Below are 24,310 nucleotides of genomic sequence, written 5' to 3' on the forward strand. Positions count from 1 at the left end.
ACAGACCTTTTACTTGGAAGTATTAGAAATATTCATATTCACTGTGTCATCTTGTTTCACTTCAAACTGTTGATAAGCTATTGAGGGTGTGTGTGTGCATGTGATTATATAAGAATATCAAGTTATATTTCTTTATTTGTGTGTGTAGGTGGAGGACACTGTGGATTCCCTCCCTTTCTATTTCTATCTCATCAGTGGTGGGTTTCAAAAATTGTTCGAACCTACTCTGTGGGTGTGGCCTCCTTTGTGGGAATGGCTTGCCATCCATGTGACCAGATGAGAGTGGCTTGCCACCCATGTGACCGGATATGAAGATGCCGACGACACTGGTCAGAACCACCTTAAATTACCTCACACATAGCACTGGCATGCATAAGAATATGATGTCAACTTGTTTTTTAAAAGGCATCTTTGGTTTGCATTAAAACAACTTCAACACACGCAATGTTCTGATTGCAACACAAACGCAGTAGTCATCCTTACCTTTCACAGAGGCACTGAGTTTTATAAATATGAGCATGATAGTGTAGAATAATCATATCCAAGGACCAGTGGTGGGTTTCAAAATTTTTTGGAATCTCTTCTGTAGGTGTGGCCTGCTTTCCGGGTCCACTGGTGGAACTTCTTCTAACTGGTTCGGTAGATTTGACGAACCGGTTCTACCGAATAGGTGCGAACTGGTAGGAACCCACCTCTGTATCTCATGCATAATGGTAGTAACTGAAATTTAGAACATGTGCTCTTCCATAATTGTTCAGGAAATGCATGAGCTTACAGCGGTTTGCAGATTTTAAAATGCTACTTGATTACCCTTGAACGCCCATTAATAATTAAGGAAAGTTTAGCAGAATAATTATTTATGACAACTGTTTATTGAACAACAAATGCCTTTAATTGATTAAAACACTTAAGAAGAGATATGATAATATTTCCATTTGTTCTTTAAAATATGTTCATGAAGAGCCCTCCAACAGATAAATATTTATTAGTATTTTTTTTTATTTTCTCTTGTATTTTCCTTTATACTAGCAGGAAGTAATTTTCTGTCACTTTGAAAGTAACAAATATTTGCCTTCTGGGATTTAAAATTTGTAATAATCATCAATAAATATAACCAGTTCTGATAACGTAACTGATTTCACTTGGCGCTGTGACCTAGACTCACTGCTGCTGCGGAAGCATAAATAATGGCCTTCCAAAGCCTTGTTCCTGTTTGCTAAATATACTTGGCTAGCTTTGCATTCCTTGGTGCGCAATCATTAATGCAATTGTCTTTGACAGCATTTAATTAAAATGCTTTTCCTATTAAATTCATAAATACTTTTCTTTTTATATTTTTTGAGACATCGAATGCCAAATATGTGTACATCCACTTAAATAATTCTCTCTTGTAAATTGTTAATTAAATCTAACTTAGTGTCTGCTTAATGTTGGTGGGAGAAATGAAAAATTAATACCCTGGAGTAAAATCAGCTTTTTCTTAGTAAATGTTTATGTTTGATATAGATAACTCTTTATCAAATTAAAAGAGCTAATTCCCAGACAGTGAGAGCTAATATGTGTGTGTTTTCATCTAAGCACCTCTAAATTTAGAGAGACAAAAAGGTGGCAGCTGTGGCATGTAATATAGCTCACTTTAAAGGAGAACAATGCAATTGCATTGTGTCAGTCTTTTTCAAAAATCCTGAATTGTTGAAAGCTTCTTAGAAAATGGAAATATCACTAAAATAACACATTAAAATCAGTGTGTTGTCTTTCAGGATCTCATGTACAATTAAATTGTAGCCTTCTTCCAGGGGTGGGTTTCTCGCCCCGTTCCAACCGTTTCAGTTGGAACGGGGCCGGCAGCATCCTCGCACACGTGTGCAGCGTGCGTGTGCACGCACGTGCACATGCGCAGCGCATGCATGCGTACTAGCATCTGTGCGATGCTCCAGCTGCTCCTGGAGGATCACGCAGGCGCTGTATGTGTCCTGCGCATGCGTGGAAGCGCAGAACTCGTCAAAACCGGGTAAGGAGCGCGGGCACGCGGGTGGGCCCTTCGCCGTTCCCGGAAGTTACTTACTTCCGGGTTCGCTGACCAACCGGTTCGCAGGGACCGTCGCGAACTGGTTGAAACCCACCCCTGCCTTCTTCCCATGGCTTACTTTTTCACATCTGTGGGAATGAGGGGGAAAGACTGAAAAAAACAGAACTGTGATATCGTGATGCACACTCACTTTTCTCCCGTATTTGCATTGTAGTATTCATGCACCCAAACAGCACACTGCTTGCAGACGGATCCTGCAATCCTTCTTTCATCATTCTGATGAAACCAGCAAGATCTTGTTGACTCTGCTGCTTTTAAGCCAGAGCTTTTGAATCTTATTTAAACATTCACTTCTAAAATCATATAAACTTTTTGTATTAGATAGTTTCTGAATTTACATAAACTCTAGAGTGCATGTGTGTTCTGGAGAGTCCATGCTTATGTTGTAGACAGATTTCAAAGGATAGTCCCAGACATATTTATTGGTGTATGCATTTTCATTGTGTCTTAATACTGTATATGAGCATTTGTGGGGAAGCAGGGATAATCCAGCATTAATAAATTATTGACATTTTAATGTCTTGGCACCTGGTAACCTATAAAGCTTAATAAACAGGAAACTGCCTAATATGAGAGCTGTCAATAGTATATTCAATCAGGACTCTGCAGTTAATTGCTAGTTGACCTTAGAGATTTCCTTTAGGAAACTATTTTCCCTTACCTGAGATGAAGGACAACTAATAAGGCATTTAATACTCAGGATATTATTGCTGAAATGTGTCTTCATCTGTGAATCCTGCAATAACCATGAATCCAAGAGACCTCCTAAATCATAAACCTATTACCCAATCTAAAGTGGAATAAACAGGGAGCCAAATGGTTCCTGGACAAGGTCTCCACACCTTCCACAATTTTTCTGGGAAGGAGGCATGAAGATGGGTATCAGTAGTGTTTCTTTTACCAATTTTCAGATAGATGTTGAAGAGTCAGAATGAGAGAACTGAAGCCTTCAGAACCTCATTAGAAAACATATATGAGCTGACACTTTATTCCCTCTAGCAGTTCACCAGGAATAATGTACAAATTCAAAGAATTAATCTCCCTATTTGGTGAAGCCTTATTTTCAGTTGAGCAAGCATCATTATGCTACATATACATTTAAATAAATAAACTCTTAATATTCTTTCTCTAGTTCTTGGTTTTTTTTGAGAAACTGCAGAAAAAATGAGCAAGAATTCAGTGTATAATAAAGGGACTGTATTTATGTTGGCACTGTCAGCTATACAAGAGTTACAGCTGAACACAGAAATGCAATAATTGACATACATTCTTGAACAACAACAACAAATCAAGGATATGCATAGTTCTTTCCTAGTATGGAAAAACTGTGAATTACAAAATAAAGTTCATATGATCAGTGATTTCCTTTTTCATTTCATCACAGACCTATCCCTTGATAGAGAAGGTTGAGATGGAATTAGAAAATGAGTAAAAATTTAAAAATATAAGGTTTTTGAAAAAAAATCCATGTTCATGAAGCTATGTAAAAATATTTGGGTTTGGTCCCAATTTGTGCCTGGCTGAAACTTATTTTGGTCACTATAGAGATGGTTAGAATTAAGATTTAAATTCTTTCTTTGAAAATACTTGCTTCTTATTTGGCTGATAGTTGTTAATATTTTTTAGGGAGTATTTGCTTTTCTTTACTTCAGGCTTAGTTTTGAATAATTTATGCTGTAAACCACCCAGAGTCATTGGATACAAGATAGGCAGCAAATAATTTTTCTAAATTAAATAAATAAATACTTTTTCTCTGAGCCACACCAGTTTTCCTTGGTAACTATGTTAACTTTTTTCTGCTATGGAAATTAAGTATGTGATTTGATATCTGAGTTCCAAGTTCAACCTCTTTCTCAACTTCTCTAGTAAATTATTTGTTCTAACTAACTACAGTAGGTACCTCCTGAAAAGAAGACATATTGTAACTGTTTCTCCAGTTTCCAAATTAGCTCATGATCCAAAAAGGCTGAGGACTATGTGTTGTGCTGATATATGGCAAAATGGTGAAATTAATATGCTGTTTTAGCAATTTAATGTGACCTGCATAATGTGACTGGTTTGAATAAGAAAGTGTATAGGAGAAACAGAATCTGTAGGGCGCATAGGAACTTAGCTTATTTTTATAACGAGCTGGTAAAACTTTTACATGAGCTGCATAAACCATAAATATATAGATATAAAAGAATCCACAACAAAAACCTAAAAAACTATGATAGTAAACACAATATCAGTAGAATGTAACAGCTTTTAGTTCAAAACATTTTGATGTCCTACTTCTCAGGTCCAAAAGGTTCTTTGTAGATGATGCAAATTTCTTTTGGCATTGTACATATACTATGGAAGTCATTAAATCTTCTAGAAAAGTAAAAAAGGAGTTATCATTTTAGAGGGAGTGTGAAATTATGCACTGTTTTGTTATAGAAACAATTCTAGCTTTTGCAGGGACAATTTGGCAAATTGAGAATGAATCATATAAAGAAATAAATAAATAATCAAATGTTATATTTCTACCAAAGGAAACAAATTCCAATAGTCCTAGTACTGTACTGCTATCCGTACTATTGATATCCGTGTGACAAATGGACTTTTAGCGAGAGGGCAAAATGCTATGATCCTTCCCTCTGTATTTCAGAAGATTCTCTCTAAAATGCACATTAGACTTAAATAAGTGTGGCCAGAGCTAATCAGACAAACCCATATTTTAATAGAAGATGGTAAACTAATTTATAAAGAAAATCCAAAATGAGCTAATGTAAACAATCTTCTCTTAAAATCAGAGGATCCATGTAAAACCCTTTCTGGCTGTATAATAGTCTCTAGCAGAGTTCCTTATGGAAAAAGTGAGATAATTTCTTTTGCTACTAATCCCAAAATAATGTAAAAGCATCCGGTATGATTTGTATTTTAAAAGAAGGTTGTAGAATAGGAACAACAAAACTGTAAAAAGACATGGGATGAAACCTTTGTCAGAGTTAAGGCTATAATATGCTGGATGTTTAGAACAATGATAATATATATGTAAAATGCTATCAACTAGAAATTCTTGAAACAGTAAAAGGAAAGTCAAGTTTTAAAACAGGGAAGTCCATTTTATAGGACAGAGGATGCAAACTGAGAAGATTAGTTAATCCTCCAAAGGCAAGACCTTTAAATCCCAACAAATTTACAATATTATAGCATTCATATTTTTTAAAAAAAACTACCAGTAATCTGAATGTAACCTATAGCATTGATAGGAAATATAACTGCTGTATATAACTTTATTTCAATAATTTATTCATTATTTGATTTCATATGTCTAGTTGCTGTAAGTAAAACAAAGTTTGAGAAGCTACAGCAGGCGCAAAATACAACAGCCAGATTATGGGCTGGGGCAATCATCCAGTCTTCTAGAATTAGACATATATTAAGGTCACTGTATATATTGGTTCTGGGTCAGTTCGAAATGATGTTTATTATGTATAAGGCTCAGTCTTGGCATATATAAGGCATCAGATTGCCAAGCATAAGTCTGCCTGTCCAGTGTGAACATTTCAAGAGGGATATGGGCAGTGGTGGGTTTCAAAAATTGTTTGAACCTACTCTGTGGGTGTGGCCTCCTTTGTGGAGTGGCTTGCTACCCATGTGACCGGATGGGAGTGGCTTGCCAACCATGTGACCGAATATGAAGATGCCGACGACACTTGTCAGAACCACCTCAAATTACCTCACACACAGCACTGGCATGCATAAGAATCTGATGTAAATTTGTTTTTTAAAAGGCATCTTTGGTTTGCGTTAAAACAACTTCAACACACGCAATGTTCTGATTGCACCACAAACGCAGTAGTCATCCTTACCTTTCACAGAGGCACTGAGTTTTATAAATAGGAGCATGATAGTGTAGAATAATCCTATCCAAGGACCAGTGGTGGGCTTCAAAAAGTTTTGGAACCTCTTCTGTAGATGTGGCCTGCTTTCCGGGTCCACTGGTGGAACCTCTTTTAACCGGTTCGGTAGATTTGACGAACCTGTTCTACCGAATAGGTGCAAACTGGTAGGAACCCACCTCTGGATATGGGTTAAAAAGCTCTTCTGAGTAACAGCTCCCATGGTGCAATATGCTGGAGATACGTGTATCCTTCATGTGTTTTGGAAGACCTTTAAAATGGTTGTATTTCAGTGAGCTTTTGACTCACAGGATGATCCTGGTCAGCCATTTGTTTCAGCATTGATGATTATTGTCGACTCTCGACTATTTTGCATCCTTACGTTTCTTTTAATATTAGGTACAACACAGCTTTTGTACAAGTCTAAAATATCTTTTCCTGATGGATAAGCCCAACCAATAGAAGGAGCATAATTCAATTGGATTTATATGAATTTTACTTTGGAAGAAAGACTAAAGCATTAAAATGTGTCTGAAAGATGTTTAAAACTTTTTAAACAGTATTTTCTGCAAAGTACTATATATAGACATTATTAAAATGTGTGAACAGCAATATAGTTAAATAAACACTAATTATGGATTTCTCTTAATATAATTGGGTTATCATATGAAGTGGGATCAGGGAAAATTAATTGGGGCTTTTTTCTACATTTCCATTCATCAGTTGTACAAACTAGTAATAATTGTTTGAGTTAAAGTTTGTCTATATATAAGAAGCAACACATGTTATCCAATAATATGTTCTCATAATATAGGTAAGTATTTCACAAATAACTCCTCTCCATTGAGATGATGTTACCTTTTTAATTATGATATGAATTCTTAAATGTCTCCAAGAGATTGAGAAACAGACATGGGGAAGGAAGTAGCAAGTGTGAAGAGCAACAGAGGGTACCTGAAATAGGAACAAATCAAGAGTCAACTGTTGGAGGATAATTGGACCGAATAGGCGTAATTGCTTATGCCTTTCAAGTTTTGCTCAGTGAAGAACAAGAAGAAAAGTTAATAATTTCCATAGCCCAATATTCAGGGAAGTTTGTTTCTCGGCCCATTAAAGTATGGATTGAAGCCTGGATAATTATGTTTGAATTAAATTAGACCTATATTTACTATATCTGGAGTTCAGGACCAATAATATATATGCTATATAACATTTTCAAATAAAAATAAGTTTTAATTGGACTTTATTTTCCAAAGCAAAAGTAAGTTATCTTTTTGTCTTCAGAGATTAAAAGGCTTTATTTTTTGCAAATAAAAGGTGCCAGGAAAAAGTTAACTATTTTGAAAAGATCCAAAACCCATTTTAGGTCAATGAAAGGTAACAATGTTCGTCTTGCTTCTTCTTGATAACTCTTCAATAGATCAGGAGGTTAAACAAACCAAGAAGGAGAGGAGGAAAATAAAAGTGGGTGATTCTCAAGATTTGGTTTTGAAATGGTAAGGATGGATAGATGATGGGCATTAAGTTAAATCGATGTCTTATTCTGAGATATGTGCAAATGAACTGACCAATCTTCCAAAAGTTAGGGTTAGGGTCCTAAATCCTTAACAATCTATTTTTTATTTTATTTTATTTTACCAATTAAGGTTGTTGGCCTGATTAATTTAGGGTTGTTTACTGCTCCAAAATCAAGCTTTGATTAGGTCTCTGAATGTACATGTAATTTTTACCTTTGACATGTTATCTTACAAGTGATGTGACTTATCCAGAAAATTATGAGGACTCATCAGCATCTTCAGGAAGGATTGAGGGAGGGTTGTAGAATGGTGAGAAAAAAATATAGTATCATGAGCCCTGTTCCTTTTCTTTGTGCATTGCAACATTAGACACTTGTACATAAGGAGTAAATCTTGCAATCTGAGACAACTTTCATCATTTAATGAAACTATCAAGATCCAAGGATGCTACTGTGGCCAGTACAATGTTTCCTGCAAAGCATTTTCCTTAATCTTCAATTTTATTCTTTAAGAACAAAAGCTAAGATTAAATCTGAAATCAACTCAATACAAAGTATGTACTCCTACACTAAGCTACGATTCCCCAATGATTTTATTTGTTGTGATTCAAGTAGATAACATTTGAAGAAAATTAATTTAATGCCTTGAACATTCTAGTATATAAAATTACCTAGGAAAAGTGCTGATTTTTTAAAAAAAATATTGTTCAAAGAAAGCAACATTTTAAGAGGAGGCACATTTTAAATAAATAATCCCAACACAGAAATCCTTCACTGATGAAATTAAATTTACTGTATGTCACCCCTTAGTTGTTCAATTTTCTATACCAGTGTTTGTTTTTTGAAGCAATTATTAAACCGTCTTTTAAAGGCAATACATGAGAAATGCCAGTAGCATTTTAGTTACAATATTAAAGGAAAGTTATATCTATCTATCAGACTTCCTACCGTTTTACACGCTCATATTGATCTCTTTTGACACGGTCTTCATTTATTGAGTACTTTAACTCCCCTGCCCATAACACTACATGCTGCTAGCAATTGTAAAAGGAAGCCAAGTAATATTAAACCTGCCTGAAGTCAAAATGTAATCTAACATCTGTAGTCTGTAATTTGTCATCACTTCATAGATAGGTTTTAGTTACTGTTGTTGTTGTTTAATAATGATTTGAATTTTCCTGAGACTTTAACCATAGGTTACTGTGTTGTTCAAAAAAAAATGATGGAACTAAATCATTGTATTTAATCTTGTTTTATTGCATCACTGTGTAAAACCATTGCTTCCAACTCCAAGAAAATAATCTTGATATCCTTATGAAGTTCTTGATTATTAAGTCAAAGGACAAAGGGCAAAATCAACTTTAACCATTTCTTGAAAGGAAAAACAAGCACGGGTCCAAGTGATCATGCTATGCAATGTTCTAGGAATGTTCAGGAATAGAGCTTTCTAGCAATTTCTAGAGTTTTGGCAGGATTCTCCATCTAATAAATCAAATTTTGATCCTATTGCCCATACAGCCAAGTTACAATTGCATTAAAAGTTGTAGAATATCTACCAAAACATTATTGTTATTATTATCTTCCTTCTATAAATTGCTGGCTACAGATAAGGCGTTCTCCTAATTCTCCTAAGATATGTTTATAGAGCTTGCAAATTTTTGTTTTGAGAATATCTGTAATCTGCAAAGCTCTCACTAGCATTAAGGGAAAGTTGGAATTGGCAGCATTTAAGAGATCTTCTCTTATTTATTTTTCTATTTAAAGCATTCATATACTTTTTTCATAACACATCTCAATCTGATTTAGCAATCAAATGTTAAAGCAATACAGTGAGATAAAACAAGCAACCTAGACCATGCCCACTATGAAATATAGGAAGAACTGGATATATGGTTGTGTCTGTGCGCGTGCACATGTGCACTTGTATGTACATAGTGTTTCCATATTTTTTTTTGTAAAATCTACTTCCACAAAAGGTTTTCCTCAGTCACTATAGCTTTATTGTATACTGTCATGATTTATTTTCACTCAGAATTTTTATGAGTCCAAAAGCTTTTAACACAAAATTAAATCAACAGCTTCATTACTAGATATAGGAAAATAATAACTTTAACCAGTAAGCCATATGTTTCTGAAAGGATTCTATTCCTCCCATGAAGATCTTTCTGCAGCTGGAGCAGCCACACAAACTAGACCTTCATTTCATTTTCATTCCAGTCACCACCTCATTCACCCCAAAAGTCCTAAGAAAAGAAACCTTAAGTAGAAGTCGTTCAAAAAAAGTTCAAGCTACGTTCAACCTTTTTGTTTTGTAATTGAGGACTGTACTTATTGAAAAAGTTAATAATTTTCTCTACTTTCAAAATTTGGTGACAATACGCTGACATGACATGTAAGAAGCAAACTAAAAATTCCAGGCAACCCAGTTTTAAAAAAGCTAACCAGGTTATGACAGTTTGTTAAAAGATAATTAAACTTAAAAGGCCAAGTGGTTCATCTTGATGCCTTCGGGGGCCACTGAACAAAGTATCTCAAATAAAGTAGTATCCATTCCTAATGCAAAAGAAAACACTTTGGAAATGAAAAGTGTGTGTATGTTTGTGTGTGTGTGTGTGTGTGTGTGTGTGTGTGTGTGTGTGAGAGAGAGAGAGAGAGAGAGAGAGAGAGAGAGAGAGAGAACGAGAACGAAAGGGAGATTTTTCTTGGAATATTAATGTCTCTTAACTGGGTGTATTTTTCCCCCTTCTGTTCAAACGTGTCTGATTCTTGGAGACCCTGCAGTTTTCTTGGCAAGGTTTTTCAGAAATAATTTGACATTGCTTTCTTCCTAAGACAGAAAAAGTGACTGGCTTAGGTCACCTATCTGGCTTTGTAACTCAGGAGATGAACAGAACTTATGGTCTGTGGTATTAACCATTAAGCAGACTAAGCACATGCTTAGGACAACAGGCCCAAAGGAGGCACCACAAAGTTGAAAAAGAAAAAAAAACAGTGAAGATTTGTACAGTATGTACAAAGGAGGGGGGGGCACCAAGATTTGTCAGTGCTTAGGACACCAGTGAGCCTTAATCCGCCATTGCTCAGTCTCTTGGTTCCTGGATTGATGCTTTAACTACTACCCCAAACTGGCTCTCAGGTGTAATGTTATAGTTCTATATATATTAATAAATATGGGTATTTATTAATATAGAAATAATTATATATTAATCATAACCTTTTATGAAAAGAAGGAGGTAAGGCAGTGGAGGATGGTTTTTCAAGTATTTTTAAAAATAACATTACTGCCCTCCTTTCTGTATGTTTCCTTTTCTCCCATCTAATCTATTAAGACGTCTGGCTAAATAGTGACTGGCTTCAGTACATCCCATGAGAGTGGGATTTACTTCATAAATGATTCATAATCTATACAATCATTTAGGAAGCATAATATACATCAACAAATGGAAATATGAAAGTTGTGATCAAGTCAAGTCGCTTTCATGTCATACTTACAAATAATAGTTACAGAAATTACAGGCATTAATATGAACACAGCTAATAAGTTTTGTATTTGTAAAGTTATATGAGAACTTAACATTTGTACAAAACAGTACTATTTTTTTAAAAAAAAGGAAATAAGTAACTTTGCTTTTGGTAAAGCAAAGAATGGAGGTATTGGGTGATGTGAACAATGTAAAAATGTGGCTCCTTTCTCCAGTCATCTAGGAAAGTTCATAAATGTAATAAAGCTAATCTTTTTAAAAATTAGCCTTGAGCCTAGAGTTAGTAAAATTTTGGGTAGATACTAACAGATTATATTGCAGGAAAGATTTTACTAATTAGAAAATAATGTGGTTGAGAAGATTCCATTTGTTTCTTTTTCACACAACAGATAGCTTTTTAAGAGTGGAAGCAGAAGCAACTCTGTAGTAAATATTTTTTTATTAGCTATCAATAGCAGAGAAAATCAGTTATGGTGGATAAATAAATGGCAATGACTCCAGCTATTTGCCAATCTTCTCACTGAGGAAGTTGAAAGATCTTTACCAGGAACTACAGATTTTCCAGGAATATAGTTTGAAACCACTGCCTTAGTTTATTACAACTAATACAGATCATTCCCATAATGATATACAACATTATATATTTTCCTAAATGTAATCATTCCATATCATACTTCCTTCCCTGCAGGCGTGTACTGTTATTTTTTACACATGGTTCCCAGCTGGATTTCATTGTGGCCTTCAAAACATATTGCAGTGTTGTATGATTTAATAGGAGTCACTTATCTTTTTAAAGTCAGCTTTCATCATATTAGGTATCTGTACATTTTCTATCTGAATAAGTTAATACCTTAAAAACTGAAAATTAATACCTAAGAAAAGTCAATTTTTTAATAAACAAAAGAGTTTTGTGCTTTGTCGTTTAGGTACAAGTATGGTTGCAGTATTGCCTTCACATTAAAGTGGAAATGCATTAGGGAAAGAGAAACATTTGAGACCTGTGGCTAGGAGGGTAGAAAACATGTTTCAGTTCAGATTTGCAAGGAGATGGGAAATGATTTGAGGAAAAAAATAGGAAGTCATTTCCAGATGGTCACAATTGCAGAGAAAACTCATGTGCTTAATGAAGGGGTAGAGGGAGGAGTGAAAGTAGAAAGCTTAAAATCAAAGCCATGTTTGAATTATAATCCTAAATTACTTAAAAATAAATGAAGAGAGTTGACCTATTTATAAACAATACATTGTATTTAAGTTACAGTCCGCTTTTATACAAGTCCTTTCAGGCATTGCTGTTTATACTCAATCAATGACAACTTGTAGTGGATGCGAGATTCAGCTCAGATACAAGTGCCACTTTTGCTTCTTGTTTATACACGCTGTAAGAAATTTGACTTACTTTCCTTGATAACAATGCTGAAGTTCAGAATAATTGGTAACTCTTATTTAATACAAGCCACCAAAAAATATGTAACTGATACCAAAAGAGGAAAGCAGATATTTTTCAGTCTGTGAGGCAAAATGGCTAGTTGAACCCTCATCTTTTATTCCACAGCATTCTGTTAATATATATTTCTTCTCTTTTAAAAGGAAGGGGGGGGGCTTGAAATTAACAACCTAGAAAATGTGGGTGGGAGAAACCCAACATGCTTAGATAAATAATTTGATGTCAAATTATTAGTGCTACTGTTTAGAATATAAATCTTCAGCATAAGTCATCAAATACATTGGCTGGGAGGCTTATCAATTTTCATTCCTGAAATAGCCCTAGGAAACAATTGATAATCAATTCTGATATTTCTTTGACTGTAGCTTTGTTGCTTGTATCCTTATGATTTATATTTATATTGATTGTTTCCTGATTGCTTATTTGTACCCTATGACTATCATTAAGTGTCGTACCTTATGATTCTTGACGAATGTATCTTGTCTTTTTATGTACACTGAGAGCATCAAAGACAAATTCCTTGTGTGTCCAATCACACTTGGCCAATAAAAAAATTCTATTCTGTTCTATTCATTTTATCATCAATAACCACGAAAGACGAAACTGTCATCTGCAGATGTGCATAACTTTGGTTTGGGTTTCTACCGGTCAAATATAGAGAAAAGTACAGACAATATAGAGTCATGCTTTACTTGCAGTTGAAGTATTTTCACTTAACTTGGTCTTTAAATATAGTTGAATAGAAATCGGGAGGCATCTTAAGTGCAGTCATGTGAAAAATAAGTACACCCCATTGAGGCCTTCAGAAAGGTTATAAATGTCAGGCCATCCCAGCAAGTTCTCTTAATTTTAGCACATGACGTCAATTCCATTTTTGAATAAAATAATTGTAATATACTTATTATGTTGCCCTTAAAGTTGAAGAAAGTATGACCTGCCTTGTAGCAACAACTAAGTTTTAGAATTGAAATCTGCCTTCCGGCCTGCCTGTCTGCCTTCTTTCCTGACTCCCTTGTGACCCGTCAAAACCGCAGTCCACAAAAGCGCGCTCGACGAAAGCGCGTACGTGACGTCATCACAGCGTGACGAAAAAAATTAAAAATTGAAATAAAAATAAAATTAAAGCAAGCCGATTCACATAAAGGTAAGGGTTAGGTTTAGGGTTAGGGTTAGGTTAAGGGTTAGGGTTAGGTTTAGAGCGTTAGGGTTACGTTTAGCGTTAGGTTAAGGGTTAGCGTTAGGTTTAGCGTTAGGTTAAGGGTTAGGTTTAGGGTTAGGTTAAGGGTTAGGTTTAGGGTTAGGTTTGGGGGGGTTAGGGTAAGGTTTTCGCTTTAATTTTACATTTACCGATCATAGCGCGATGTTTTCGTCGCGCTGTGATGACGTCACGTACGCGCTTTCGTCGAGCGCGCTTTTGTCTACCGCGGTTTTGTGGTGGAACCGACTCCCTTTCTTTCTGTCTAACACATCACTGGACCACGCATTGGTGAAAAGTGATGGTGCAAAACTTCTGGAACATTTATTTCCAGTTGTGACATTTTATTCCATTCTCATTGCTGTTGTATTGCTTGACATAATGGGTCATAAGCTCCATAAAACATATTTTTTTTCCTGTTTCTGCACTGGTGCCATAATTTGCTTTGTGAATTTAAAGTGCTGCAGAAGAAAAATGTGAAAAGCAATGAAAAATCCTGTACAATTGAACAATTTCACCATATACTTGGTAAACAATTGAATCAAAAAGAAATCACAGAATGCGGCAGTTAGAATGTTCAGAGCTAACATGTCAACCTGATTATCACCAAGATCAGACAGAGGGAGTTTGTCTCTGGATACTGGTTGCTTATATCTTGCTCAAGGGCTTTCCGTAAATTGGAACTGTTGCACGAATAGGATTCTGGAACAGATGGGCATTTTCTATGATTCAGCACAGCTCTTTTGTACATTTATTCATATGCACACATCCACCTAAACTAAACGTCTGAGTGTTAAAATGAAAAAAATGAAAACAAAAATCGTATTGTGGTTCTTGTACCATTGATGGTATAAATGATACAACAGCAAAGCTATCCTAGGATTTTAAGCTCAATGCCAAAGATCCTTCTCTAGAACCAAAACTATCCTAGGATTTTAAGCTCAATGCCAAAGATCCTTCTCTAGAACCAAAACTACCCTAGGATTTTAAGCTCAATGCCAAAGATCCTTCTCTAGAACCAAAACTATCCTAGGATTTTAAGCTCAATGCCAAAGATCCTTCTCTAGAACCAAAATCTAGCTTTAGATTTAATTTTTAAAACCATTATGGCCTCCTCTGACCAAGCAGAGCAGGGATAATTTCTTATTATTTGAATATGCTTTTGCTTCTGACTCAAGGCTTCATTTTTCTTATCCCATGTGTTTTAGTGAATATACTTGAGCCGTAAATCAGAAGTAGTAAGTCTTCATTTCATCAGCCTAACAAATTTCTTTCAATTCTCTGCTCATATTGCCCTGTGTGTGAAACCGATAAAATGTGCTCTTTTTTACATATAAATATTTGACTACCAGAGATAAGATGCCAATTTGATTAACAATGAGCTAGATTTATGTGAACATATTTTTTAATAAATATATAAATCTATCTGTTTTGCAGGTGCTTCATAGACAGCAATCTCAACCAGCAAAGGAAAACTCCCCACCAAGAGAAGAGGCTCCACCCCCATCTGCAGAAGATGCATCTACAAAAAAGCCAAGATCCCGTACTAAGATTTCATTAGAGGCTTTGGGTATCCTTCAGAGTTTCATCCATGACGTTGGCCTTTATCCAGACCAGGAGGCCATCCACACTTTGTCTGCCCAGTTGGATCTGCCCAAGCACACCATCATCAAATTCTTCCAGAACCAGCGTTACCACGTAAAGCATCACGGGAAGCTAAAAGAGCATTTGGGTACCGTGGTGGATGTGGCAGAATATAAAGATGAAGAGCTGCTGACTGAGTCAGAGGAGAATGACAGTGAGGAGGGTTCCGAGGAAATGTACAAAGTGGAAACTGAAGAAGAGAATTCAGAAAAAAACAAAGCAACTCCTTCAGAGACTGAGCAGAGATAATGTGAAAATATCACAGGCAAAGCAATACATGGTTCCAATATATATTTTTTTTTTTGCTTCTTTCAGAAAAAAAAAAAGTGTTTTGGAATTTTCCAGTGTGCAAAGAATATGTGCAAATTGAACAATTATTTTGCATAGCTCAATCAGACATTCCCTTGTAACAGGCACTTGAGTGTTACACTTTTTTATGTTTTATTGAGACAGTTAATTGTAATCCACATAGGATTACATCATTATTAATCTTGCACTTAAGAAAGGATCCTCTAGTAAGCAAGTTACAGGAAGAAACAACTTATGAAGGAAACAATAACAGTGTGCAGATGTGTGGTGTGTATATAATATGCACCATATGTAAGTGGATTATATATATATAATCCACTTACATACATACGTACATACATACGTACACACACATACACACATATATATATACATATATATGAAATCTGCATGGGATGTAACTAAACTTTACAATCAGAAAGTATAGACTGTGAAATCAGCTCGTTAAAAGATGAGTCTTGTTTATATAAACCACTTCACAATGAGTCGCTTTGGCTTTTAGATAAATTGCTGCCTGCTCTCAGGGTGTGGTTACTGTTTTGAATATCTATTTATTTTCTATGTTTATCCCTGATTTTTTAAATTATTAGTATGGCTTCCACTTTGGCAGCTTGAGGGGTAATTTTTTGAGGTATGCATTTAAAAAAAAAAAAAATCCTAAATCAACACTGCCAGAAATAATAAAACAGGGAGTGAGAAGATGAGGGACAAAATCAGGGCACCTTAAAAATAATTTTAAGCCAAGTAACTTCTAAACAAACTTTAGTACACAATGCACATTTAAATTCACAGAGCATGTTTTGTTCTATATTATTTCTGTAGCAAACAGATGGGTTTTCATGGACTTTTCAGTGAAAGTTCGATGCACAGTAGACTTGTCTCTTAATGAAGTCTTCATGAGCAGTTGCTTTACAAGATTTATTGTGTGGATTTTTATATTGAGCCACAGTTTATAGTGGTATTGTTTTTCGAATGCGCAAATCATCTACATTGTTGTTGCACCACTTTTTATTAATTTCAGTGAGACTTGTGCAGCTGCAGTTCCTCCCTTGCTCCTTTAGTTTTTTGTCTGATATTGATGTTAGGAAAATTGTTGTTTATATATGTTGATGTTGCTTTTCAACAAAGTTTTTACGAACGATTTTTTTTTTAAAGCGAATCACCGTTATTTTGGGCACGTTTGACATTATTAGTCAGTCAGAGTCTGTTAGTTCTCCAGCGCTGAATTTCCTTTCGTACCTCCTTTCGTTTTTGTTTTATTATGGCTGTACTACATTTGGAGCTTTGCGTACAAGGCTCATTATCTCAGTAAGGCAAAACTTTCAGCCAGCAGTCTCCCAAGGTATGCTTTTCATGTAGTGCGTGGCAAAGTTTGTGGGAACAAATGTTCTAAACTTGCTGCACTTCTAGGCAGTGAGAAAAAAGGCCAGCAGTTTTTCAGTTTTCAGTCACTTCCTTGACTCCTTAACTGAAACCTTTTCCCAGTGACCTAGCATAGCAATTCCATTACATAAAGCAGAACTAATGCTGACTGACTCTTCAATAGTATAAGCATTAAAGCTGCAATCTACTATAGTTTCTAACCAATTTTTGAAGCCGTGGTTCTGATACGAGCAGTCTTCAGTTCCTCGTCCACATTCTATTTTTGAAAGGGTAGTATGACTTTCTAAGGGGTCTAGGTGGCTTTGCAGGCTTCTAACTTCCTTCTTGACATGTGCTTTGTAACTTTTAACAAAGACCTCATGCAATATCACTTGGAAAGCTATTTTATGTTCTTGCACAGGCATTGTAATATATAACTGTTAATACTATTTATATATTTGAAAGGTATAAAAGACAGTCATTCAAACGAACCTCTGTATAGATATTACTCAAAGCATTAACAATGTAACAGGGAGATGATGACATGTTGCAATACAAGCTAATTTTAGCTGCTCAGTAACCTCTAAAAGTTTCTAAAGGGGCTTCTCCAAAATCAGTATTTGACATCAACCAATCTGTAGCTGTGCCCATTTTCTGTATCCTTAAAAAGTGTTGGCTTGCGAACTCTTCATACTTTATTTCTGTAGTATGCTGCAGCTTTAATCAACATTTCCGAAGGCGCTGGTTTATGTTTTCCTTCAAATTATCTTTTCAGTTTCTTCTCTGAAACACTCTTGCTGAAATCAGTACTTATATGTAATATTGGTCAATCTCTCATAAGGTTATTCATCTCTTTGACGGCATCAGCATTGGCGTTTTTTTTTTTTTTAAACTACAACACTTCAACCAAAAATTTAGTAGGTATTTTTTTCAATGCTGAATCTTGCCTTTTTATTTTAAATTTCACTGTCAATTTTGCAGTGATTCTTTTAAGTGAATCTGTGGGCATTTTCGCCTGTGGTCTTGCCAGAACTTTAGCGAATTACAATGCATATATGTCTATTTATTCAATATTCATCATATTATATCTATTTGGAAAAAGAATTTTTTCTTGTAGTGCCTCTTAACAAAGCACAATTTTCCGCCTTTTTGTGAAGTAAAAGAAAACTAAAAAAAAATGGTGTTATTGCGGTATCAACAATGTGAATGAGGATTACCATATTGTAAATGTTCTTTTTCCATGTAAATCAACTTGATCTTTGTTATCACTAAGTGATAATTAAATTTTAACTTATGTGCATTGTTAGTCTGTTAGAATTTTTTGGTTGTTAAAATTAAACACATTCAGTAAATGACTTAATTTGTGAAATCATTTTTGGGGGTACATCAGGTTTCCTTCTCCAGTGCACTGCTCAGAGAGCCCAAATGCTGGGTTAACACAGCCTATCTGCCCTTGGACTGAGTGATGATTTTCTTGACCACGCCTCCCTTTGCCTGCACATGCTCAATTCGAAAACTCAGTCCGCCCGAGTTAGGGCTGTTTTGGGAGAGCTCCAGTCTAAGAGCAGAAAGGCTGGAAAAAGTTTCCCAATTTGGACCACGTTTAAATTCTCAGATAGAGGAAATCACGCTTCTACATCAGGTCTGTCTATTTGCCTCCAGTGAGGCTTCCGTCGCTTTAAGAGAAGGGCTGCCGGTTTTTCCCTGCTGTTGCTAATTGCAAGCACTGCAGGGGGTTGAAAAGGCTTGCACAGCGGGGGCTGGCTAGCAAGGGAGCAGTTAGTGGGATAAACCAAGTTCCCTGTTGGAACAGGGGCGTCCCAGGGGGAGGAAAAGTCCAGCAAGGCTCTGAGAAGGCTCTAAAGCAGGTGAGCCGGATTGCTAGGATTCCCTCGCCTGCTCCATTTTGTCCGGCAACAGCAGCGACGGCTGGAGCCTTCGCACACCTTCAGGGCTGGAAAGAGCGGGAAGCGGCTGCGTGCGCACCCCCCGCCATTTTGGATCGCTCCGACTCACCGGGCAGAGCGGCAGAGCTCAGAGCGTGCGAGGAACAAGGCAGCAAGAAGAGCCCAGCCAGCCAACGGAGCTTCAGCGAGCCCTCAACGACTGCAGAACGCCGCGGGGAGGCTGGGGGCTAGTCTGGGAAGCCAGCTAGCCCCTCCCTCCGGAAAATAAGCTAAGTCTCGGGGAACCGAGGGCGGTGGGAGGAAGGAAATCCGACCCCAAGGCGGCCCTTCCCTCCTGGAGATTCTGCCAGCGCTTTTGGACTGCAAAGGCCAGCGCGTGCCCATCCCAACTCCAGCTATCTCCCAGGCCTCGTGGGGACCTGAAATGGCTGAGGAATGCAGGGAGGCCTTAGGGGATCAGGTGGGGCCCTCCAGCAAGCGCTGCAAGCTGGATCCCTCTGTAAATAAAGGCAAAGGGCACAAAGGCTCACTTGAAAGGTCTTCTCCAAGAGCCACAGTGGATCCCAGGGAGGTTTCAAGGCCCCTTCAGCCAGAACCTAGCCCAGACCGTCGCAGCAGGGAGTCAGCTTCCCCTGATCGTGAGGCCCAATCCCCCGGGGACAGTGAATTCTTGTCTGGGGATAACTATGCATCCAGGGATCCATCTCCTGAAGCATCTTGGGGGTACCCCGACTCCCCTAGCTCCTCCATCGGAGAGGAACGAGATTCTGTCCAGAATTCCCCCCTTGGGAAGGGTGGATCCAGCTCAGGCAGGCCTAGCCAGCGCAGGCCCAGTAAGCAAAAGAAAAAAAGGGGAAAAAGTCCTGCTCTCTCGGATGAAATGAGGGAGGTAATTGCCTTAGCCATCTCCCAAGGGATAGCTGAAGGCATTAAGCGCAAGGGCTCTAGCAAGGGCAAGGCCCCAAAGGAGAAACGCAAACCTAGGGCCTCCACCTCTAAGGAGCCTGTATCCTCCTCCCCATCTTCAAGCCCCTCTCACTCTGGGTTATCAAGTTCTGAGCAGGAAGAAGGGGAGATTTTCGCCCTTTCTGAAGACGAAAACCCCACCCCTGACAAGCCAAAATTCTCTGGCCTGTTTCAACCGTCATTATTCAAGTCTATCTTGCACAAAGCCATGACGGCCACAGAGTTAGGCCCCACTTCCAGACCTGAGGCCTCTCAGGCTTCCACTTCCAAGGATCTTAAGCATGGGTTGTTCAAAGAGACAGTAGAAACCCCCGAGGTTATTCCTGTGCCAGACCTATTTATGGACGCGGTACAGCGCCAGTGGCTACAGCCAGGCACCCTGACCAACCCCAGTGGGGGGGATAGAACTCTATATGCAGTAGAAGATAAAATGGAGGAAATCCTCAAATTCCCAGAAGTAGATGCCCCAGTCGTGTCTCTAACTTCCAATTCCAACCTGCCAGCTGAGCTCCTAGAGGGACTTAAGGCAGAAGATAAGAGGTCAGAAAAGGCATGTCAGAAAACACACATGGCGTCTGCCTGGGCCATCAAGGCATCCACCTCTGCCTCCTTTTTTATTAGGGCCACCCTATTCTGGCTGCGCCAACTCAGGTCCAGACCCCCACCCAGGAAATCTAGGTGGCGCCATGAGCTAGCCAAGATTATTACTGCTGTCGAGTATTCGGCGGATGCCACCTTGACAGCAGCAAAATTCTCTTCCAGAGCTCTAGCTTCCAATATCACCTCCCGCCGCCTCCTATGGCTCAGGCACTGGCAGGCCGAAATGAAGGCTAAATGGAAGCTGGCATCGGCCCCATTTAAAGGGGGCTCTCTGTTTGGAGAGGCCCTGGACAAGTTTGTCACCGAAACCAAGGACAAACGCAAGATCCTTCCGGCAACCTTTAAAAGGGGTGACCGGAAAGGGGCGGGGTCCTTTCGTAAGAGACCCTACAGGAGCCAGGAAACAGGGCAATCTTCTCACCCTTCCTCCTATCAGAGGCCCTTTCAGGCAGGGGGGGATAGGCACCAAGACAGATCCTTCGGGGCTCGTGCCAACCAATCCCAGTCTTCCTTTCGGAGACCATTCCGAGGAGGAGGAAACAACAGTGGTGGATCCCGGCCCTTTCGTAAGGGAAAGTGACGGTCACAGGGATCCCCCCATCGGGGGTCGGCTACGGCTGTATGCCGACAGGTGGGAGGAGATAACATCGGACAAGTGGGTCCTCAACACCATTCGCAAGGGCCTTCTCCTGGACTTCCTATCCTTTCCCCAAAGAAAGTTTATCCGCTGTCCTACCCCCAGGAACCCAGAAAAGAGGGAACGCATGAGGGCAGAAATCTGCCATCTCCTAGAGATAGAGGCGATAGAGCCAGTCCCCAGGGATCAGCAGGGGAGGGGCTTCTATTCGATCCTCTTCCTAGTGCTCAAAAGTTCAGGGGGGTGGAGGGCCATCTTGGACCTCAAGAGCCTAAATCAGCATCTGGCTTACAAGAGGTTCAAGATGCAGTCACTCCACTCCATCCTGGGCTGTGTGAGGGAGGGGGACCTATTGACATCAATAGATCTCAAAGAGGCCTACCTGCATGTCCCCAGGCAGTGCTAGCGGCTCATCTCCGCAACCATCCGGTTCGTCTGGAATGTTATTTAGACGACATAATCATTCACTCTCTCACCACCAAGCAGGCACACCGCGATGTTTCTCTAACTGTGCAGACCCTGCAGTACCATGGCTTCTCTGTCAACATGGAGAAGAGCCAGTTCCGACCATCCACCTGTATACAGCACCTGGGTGCGGTCATCAACTCCACCTCCTGCCAGGTATTTCTTTCGCCAGACCGGCTGTCGAACCTGAGACGCAGAGTGAAGCACTGCAGCCTTGCCAGGTCGGTACCCATCATTCAGCTGTCCCAGCTCCTAGGGATAATGATCTCGTGCCTGGGGGTGGTTCCCTGGGCTCGCCTTCACGCCAGGGAGCTGCAGTGGTTTCTGCTGCCAGTGCAGAGGGCCAGGAACAGCAACTCACTCAGGCGGGTTCGGCTCCCACGAAAGGTGATCCGGTCTCTGGCATGGTGGAGGTCCAAGGCAGTCAGGAAGGGCTGCCTGTTCAAGGAGCCGGAGAGACTAGTTGTCACCACGGATGCCAGCCTCCTGGGGTGGGGCGCCCACTGTCAGGGCCACCTAGCCCAAGGCCGATGGACTCAGAGGGAGGCCGCCCACAGCATCAATTGGCTGGAACTGAGGGCAGCTCGCCTAGCGCTGAGAAAGTTCGCATCTCTAGTAAGAGGGGCTCATGTACTGTTGATGACAGACAATGTGGCGACAAAAGCGCACATAAACCGGCAAGGGGGCACTCGATCAAAGGCCCTCATGCTCGAGGCAGAAGCGCTGGGCAGGTGGGCAGAACGTCATCTGGCTTCTCTCAGTGCAGATCACATCTCCGGCGTAAGCAACCGGGAAGCAGACTGGCTGAGCCGCCAACGCATCGACCACTCGGAGTGGCGCCTGCACCCGGACCTGTTCCAGCAGATCGTGAGGAGGTTCGGCAAGCCACAGGTAGACCTGTTTGCCACACACAACAACACACAGCTCCCACGCTTCTTCAGTCGCTACCACTCGCCCCAGGCGGAGGGAACAAATGCTCTGAGGTCAGCGTGGCCTCAGGGACTTCTGTATGCCTTCCCTCCACTTCCGCTCATCCCTCAAGTGGTGAACAAGCTCCTGACCGAAAAGGCAGACCTCATTCTGGTGGCTCCCTCCTGGCCCAGAAGGCCCTGGTACGCAGACCTGGTCAGCCTCTCAGTTCAAAGACCTTGGAGAATCCCCCGGGACAAGATTGCCCTCAGCCAGGGGGCCATCACCCATCCGGAGCCCCAGTGGCTGCAGCTAGCCGTTTGGCACTTGAAGGGGAGCTCCTGAGGAAGCAAAAATTCTCTGACCGGGTCATTCGAACAATCCAAGCGTCCAGGAAGCCCTCTACGACTAGAATCTACGATGCCACCTGGGCCGCCTTCTCACGGTGGTGCAAGACTAGGAACATAGAGGCCTCCTCAGCCTCGATCCCCCAGACCCTAGACTTTTTGCAAGAGGGTCTGGATAAGGGCCTTGCAGTCAGCACCCTCAGATGCCAGGTTGCAGCATTGTCTACCATCCTGGCAAAGGGCTCCTCTCGCTCGCTGAGTCAGCTTCCCCAGATCAAGAGCTTTCTCAAGGGAGCAGCGAACATCAGCCTTCCAACTGTTCACCGGTATCCGTCATGGGATCTTCCATTTGTGCTTAAGGCCCTGACCAAAGCCCCATTTGAGCCTTTGAAAAAGACCAGTCTGCGCTACCTCACCATCAAAACCGCTTTCCTGGTGGCCATTACATCCGCTCGCAGGGTAGCCGAGCTTGCTGCGCTCTCTGTCAGGGAGGATTTGTGCGTAGTTCACCCGGACAGAGTAATATTGAGACTTGATCCGTCATTTGCTCCGAAAATTAACTCCCTGTTTCACAGGACTCAAGAACTTATTTTGCCCAACTTCTGTCCCCATCCTTCTCACCCTAAGGAGCGTGAGTGGCACAAGCTGGACGTGAGACGGGCCGTGCGCACGTATGTAAAGAGAACAAAGGACTACCGCCGGTCAGAGGCTTTCTTTGTCTCCTTCCTCCCTGCGTCCCTGGGCCGCAAGGTCTCCTCTCACACTGTGGGACGTTGGCTACGTGCTTGCATCAAACTGGCATATGAGCACCAGGGCAAGACGGCTCCGAGAAGAATCACCGCTCACTCCACCAGGAGCGCTGCAACGTCTGCAGCCTGGGCAACCCAGGCCTCTATCCTAGACATTTGTAGAGCGGCCACCTGGGCTTCCCCCACGGCCTTTATTAGAAACTATAAGATTGACACCTTTGCCTCAGCCGAAGCCTCCTTTGGCAGAAGAGTATTACAAAGAGTGGCTGAAATGCCAGAGGCTTCGGCGCTTCCCCACCCTGGGACTCAATAGCTTGGGCATGTCCCAGCATTTGGGCTCTCTGAGCAGTGCACTGGAGAAAGACCGTTGGCTTACCTGAACGGTCGTTCTCGGGGCACTGCGAAGAGAGCCCAAACCCACCCGGGTGTTTGTATTTGAACGATGTGGCTGTATTGACTGTAATTGATTACAGGACGGTTCCTTCGTTTTCGAATTGAGCATGTGCAGGCAAAGGGAGGCGTGGTCAAGAAAATCATCACTCAGTCCAAGGGCAGATAGGCTGTGTTAACCCAGCATTTGGGCTCTCTTCGCAGTGCCCCGAGAACGACCGTTCAGGTAAGCCAACGGTCTTTCTCATCTTCCTGAATTGATACAAAATCTAAAGAATGAAAAAAAATCCAATTTTATTTTACAAATATTGTACAAGATACAATAATCTTAACTGTGTTTTTTTCCCCCATAAGAATTGCAGGTACTGAAGGCTAGAAGTGTTTCCCCCCAATTGTATCAAATTATTAGGGATTGCCTGGACATATCCTT

At 40.1% G+C, this 24,310-nt stretch overlaps 2 protein-coding genes across 3 annotated transcripts in view; both read left to right on the forward strand.

The window, feature by feature from the left end:
- SATB2 (SATB homeobox 2) overlaps positions 1-16,702 on the forward strand; it is a 139,861-nt gene extending 123,159 nt beyond the window's left edge. For both annotated transcript variants that reach the window (XM_087707416.1, XM_087707424.1), the window contains one exon: positions 15,033-16,702. In XM_087707416.1, the coding sequence (XP_087563542.1) occupies positions 15,033-15,488 (456 nt within the window). In that variant the 3' untranslated portion in view covers positions 15,489-16,702. The remainder of the gene's footprint in view (positions 1-15,032) is intronic.
- A 4,864-nt stretch (positions 16,703-21,566) lies between these two features.
- Positions 21,567-23,948, forward strand: LOC148049337 (uncharacterized). The gene is made up of 2 exons (XM_087707435.1): positions 21,567-22,376; positions 23,369-23,948. The coding sequence occupies exons 1-2, from the start codon at positions 21,567-21,569 to the stop codon at positions 23,801-23,803; spliced, it is 1,245 nt and encodes a 414-aa protein (XP_087563561.1). The 3' UTR covers positions 23,804-23,948.
- The last annotated feature ends 362 nt before the right edge of the window (positions 23,949-24,310 follow it).

The sequence above is a fragment of the Thamnophis sirtalis genome, unplaced genomic scaffold, assembly GCF_051295495.1.
Source record: "Thamnophis sirtalis isolate CommonGarterSnake01/CBP01778 unplaced genomic scaffold, rThaSir2_p1.2 scaffold_1, whole genome shotgun sequence".
In the NCBI taxonomy this organism is placed as follows: Eukaryota; Metazoa; Chordata; class Lepidosauria; order Squamata; family Natricidae; genus Thamnophis; species Thamnophis sirtalis.

Excerpts from the sequence above, each read along its gene's own strand:
- LOC148049337 (XM_087707435.1), top strand. The coding sequence starts at position 21,567 with ATGGAGAAGAGCCAGTTCCGACCATCCACCTGTATACAGCACCTGGGT. Across the intron at positions 22,377-23,368 it reads GGAGGTTCGGCAAGCCACAG|GAGCGTGAGTGGCACAAGCT; the intron begins GTAGACCTGTTT and ends TCTCACCCTAAG.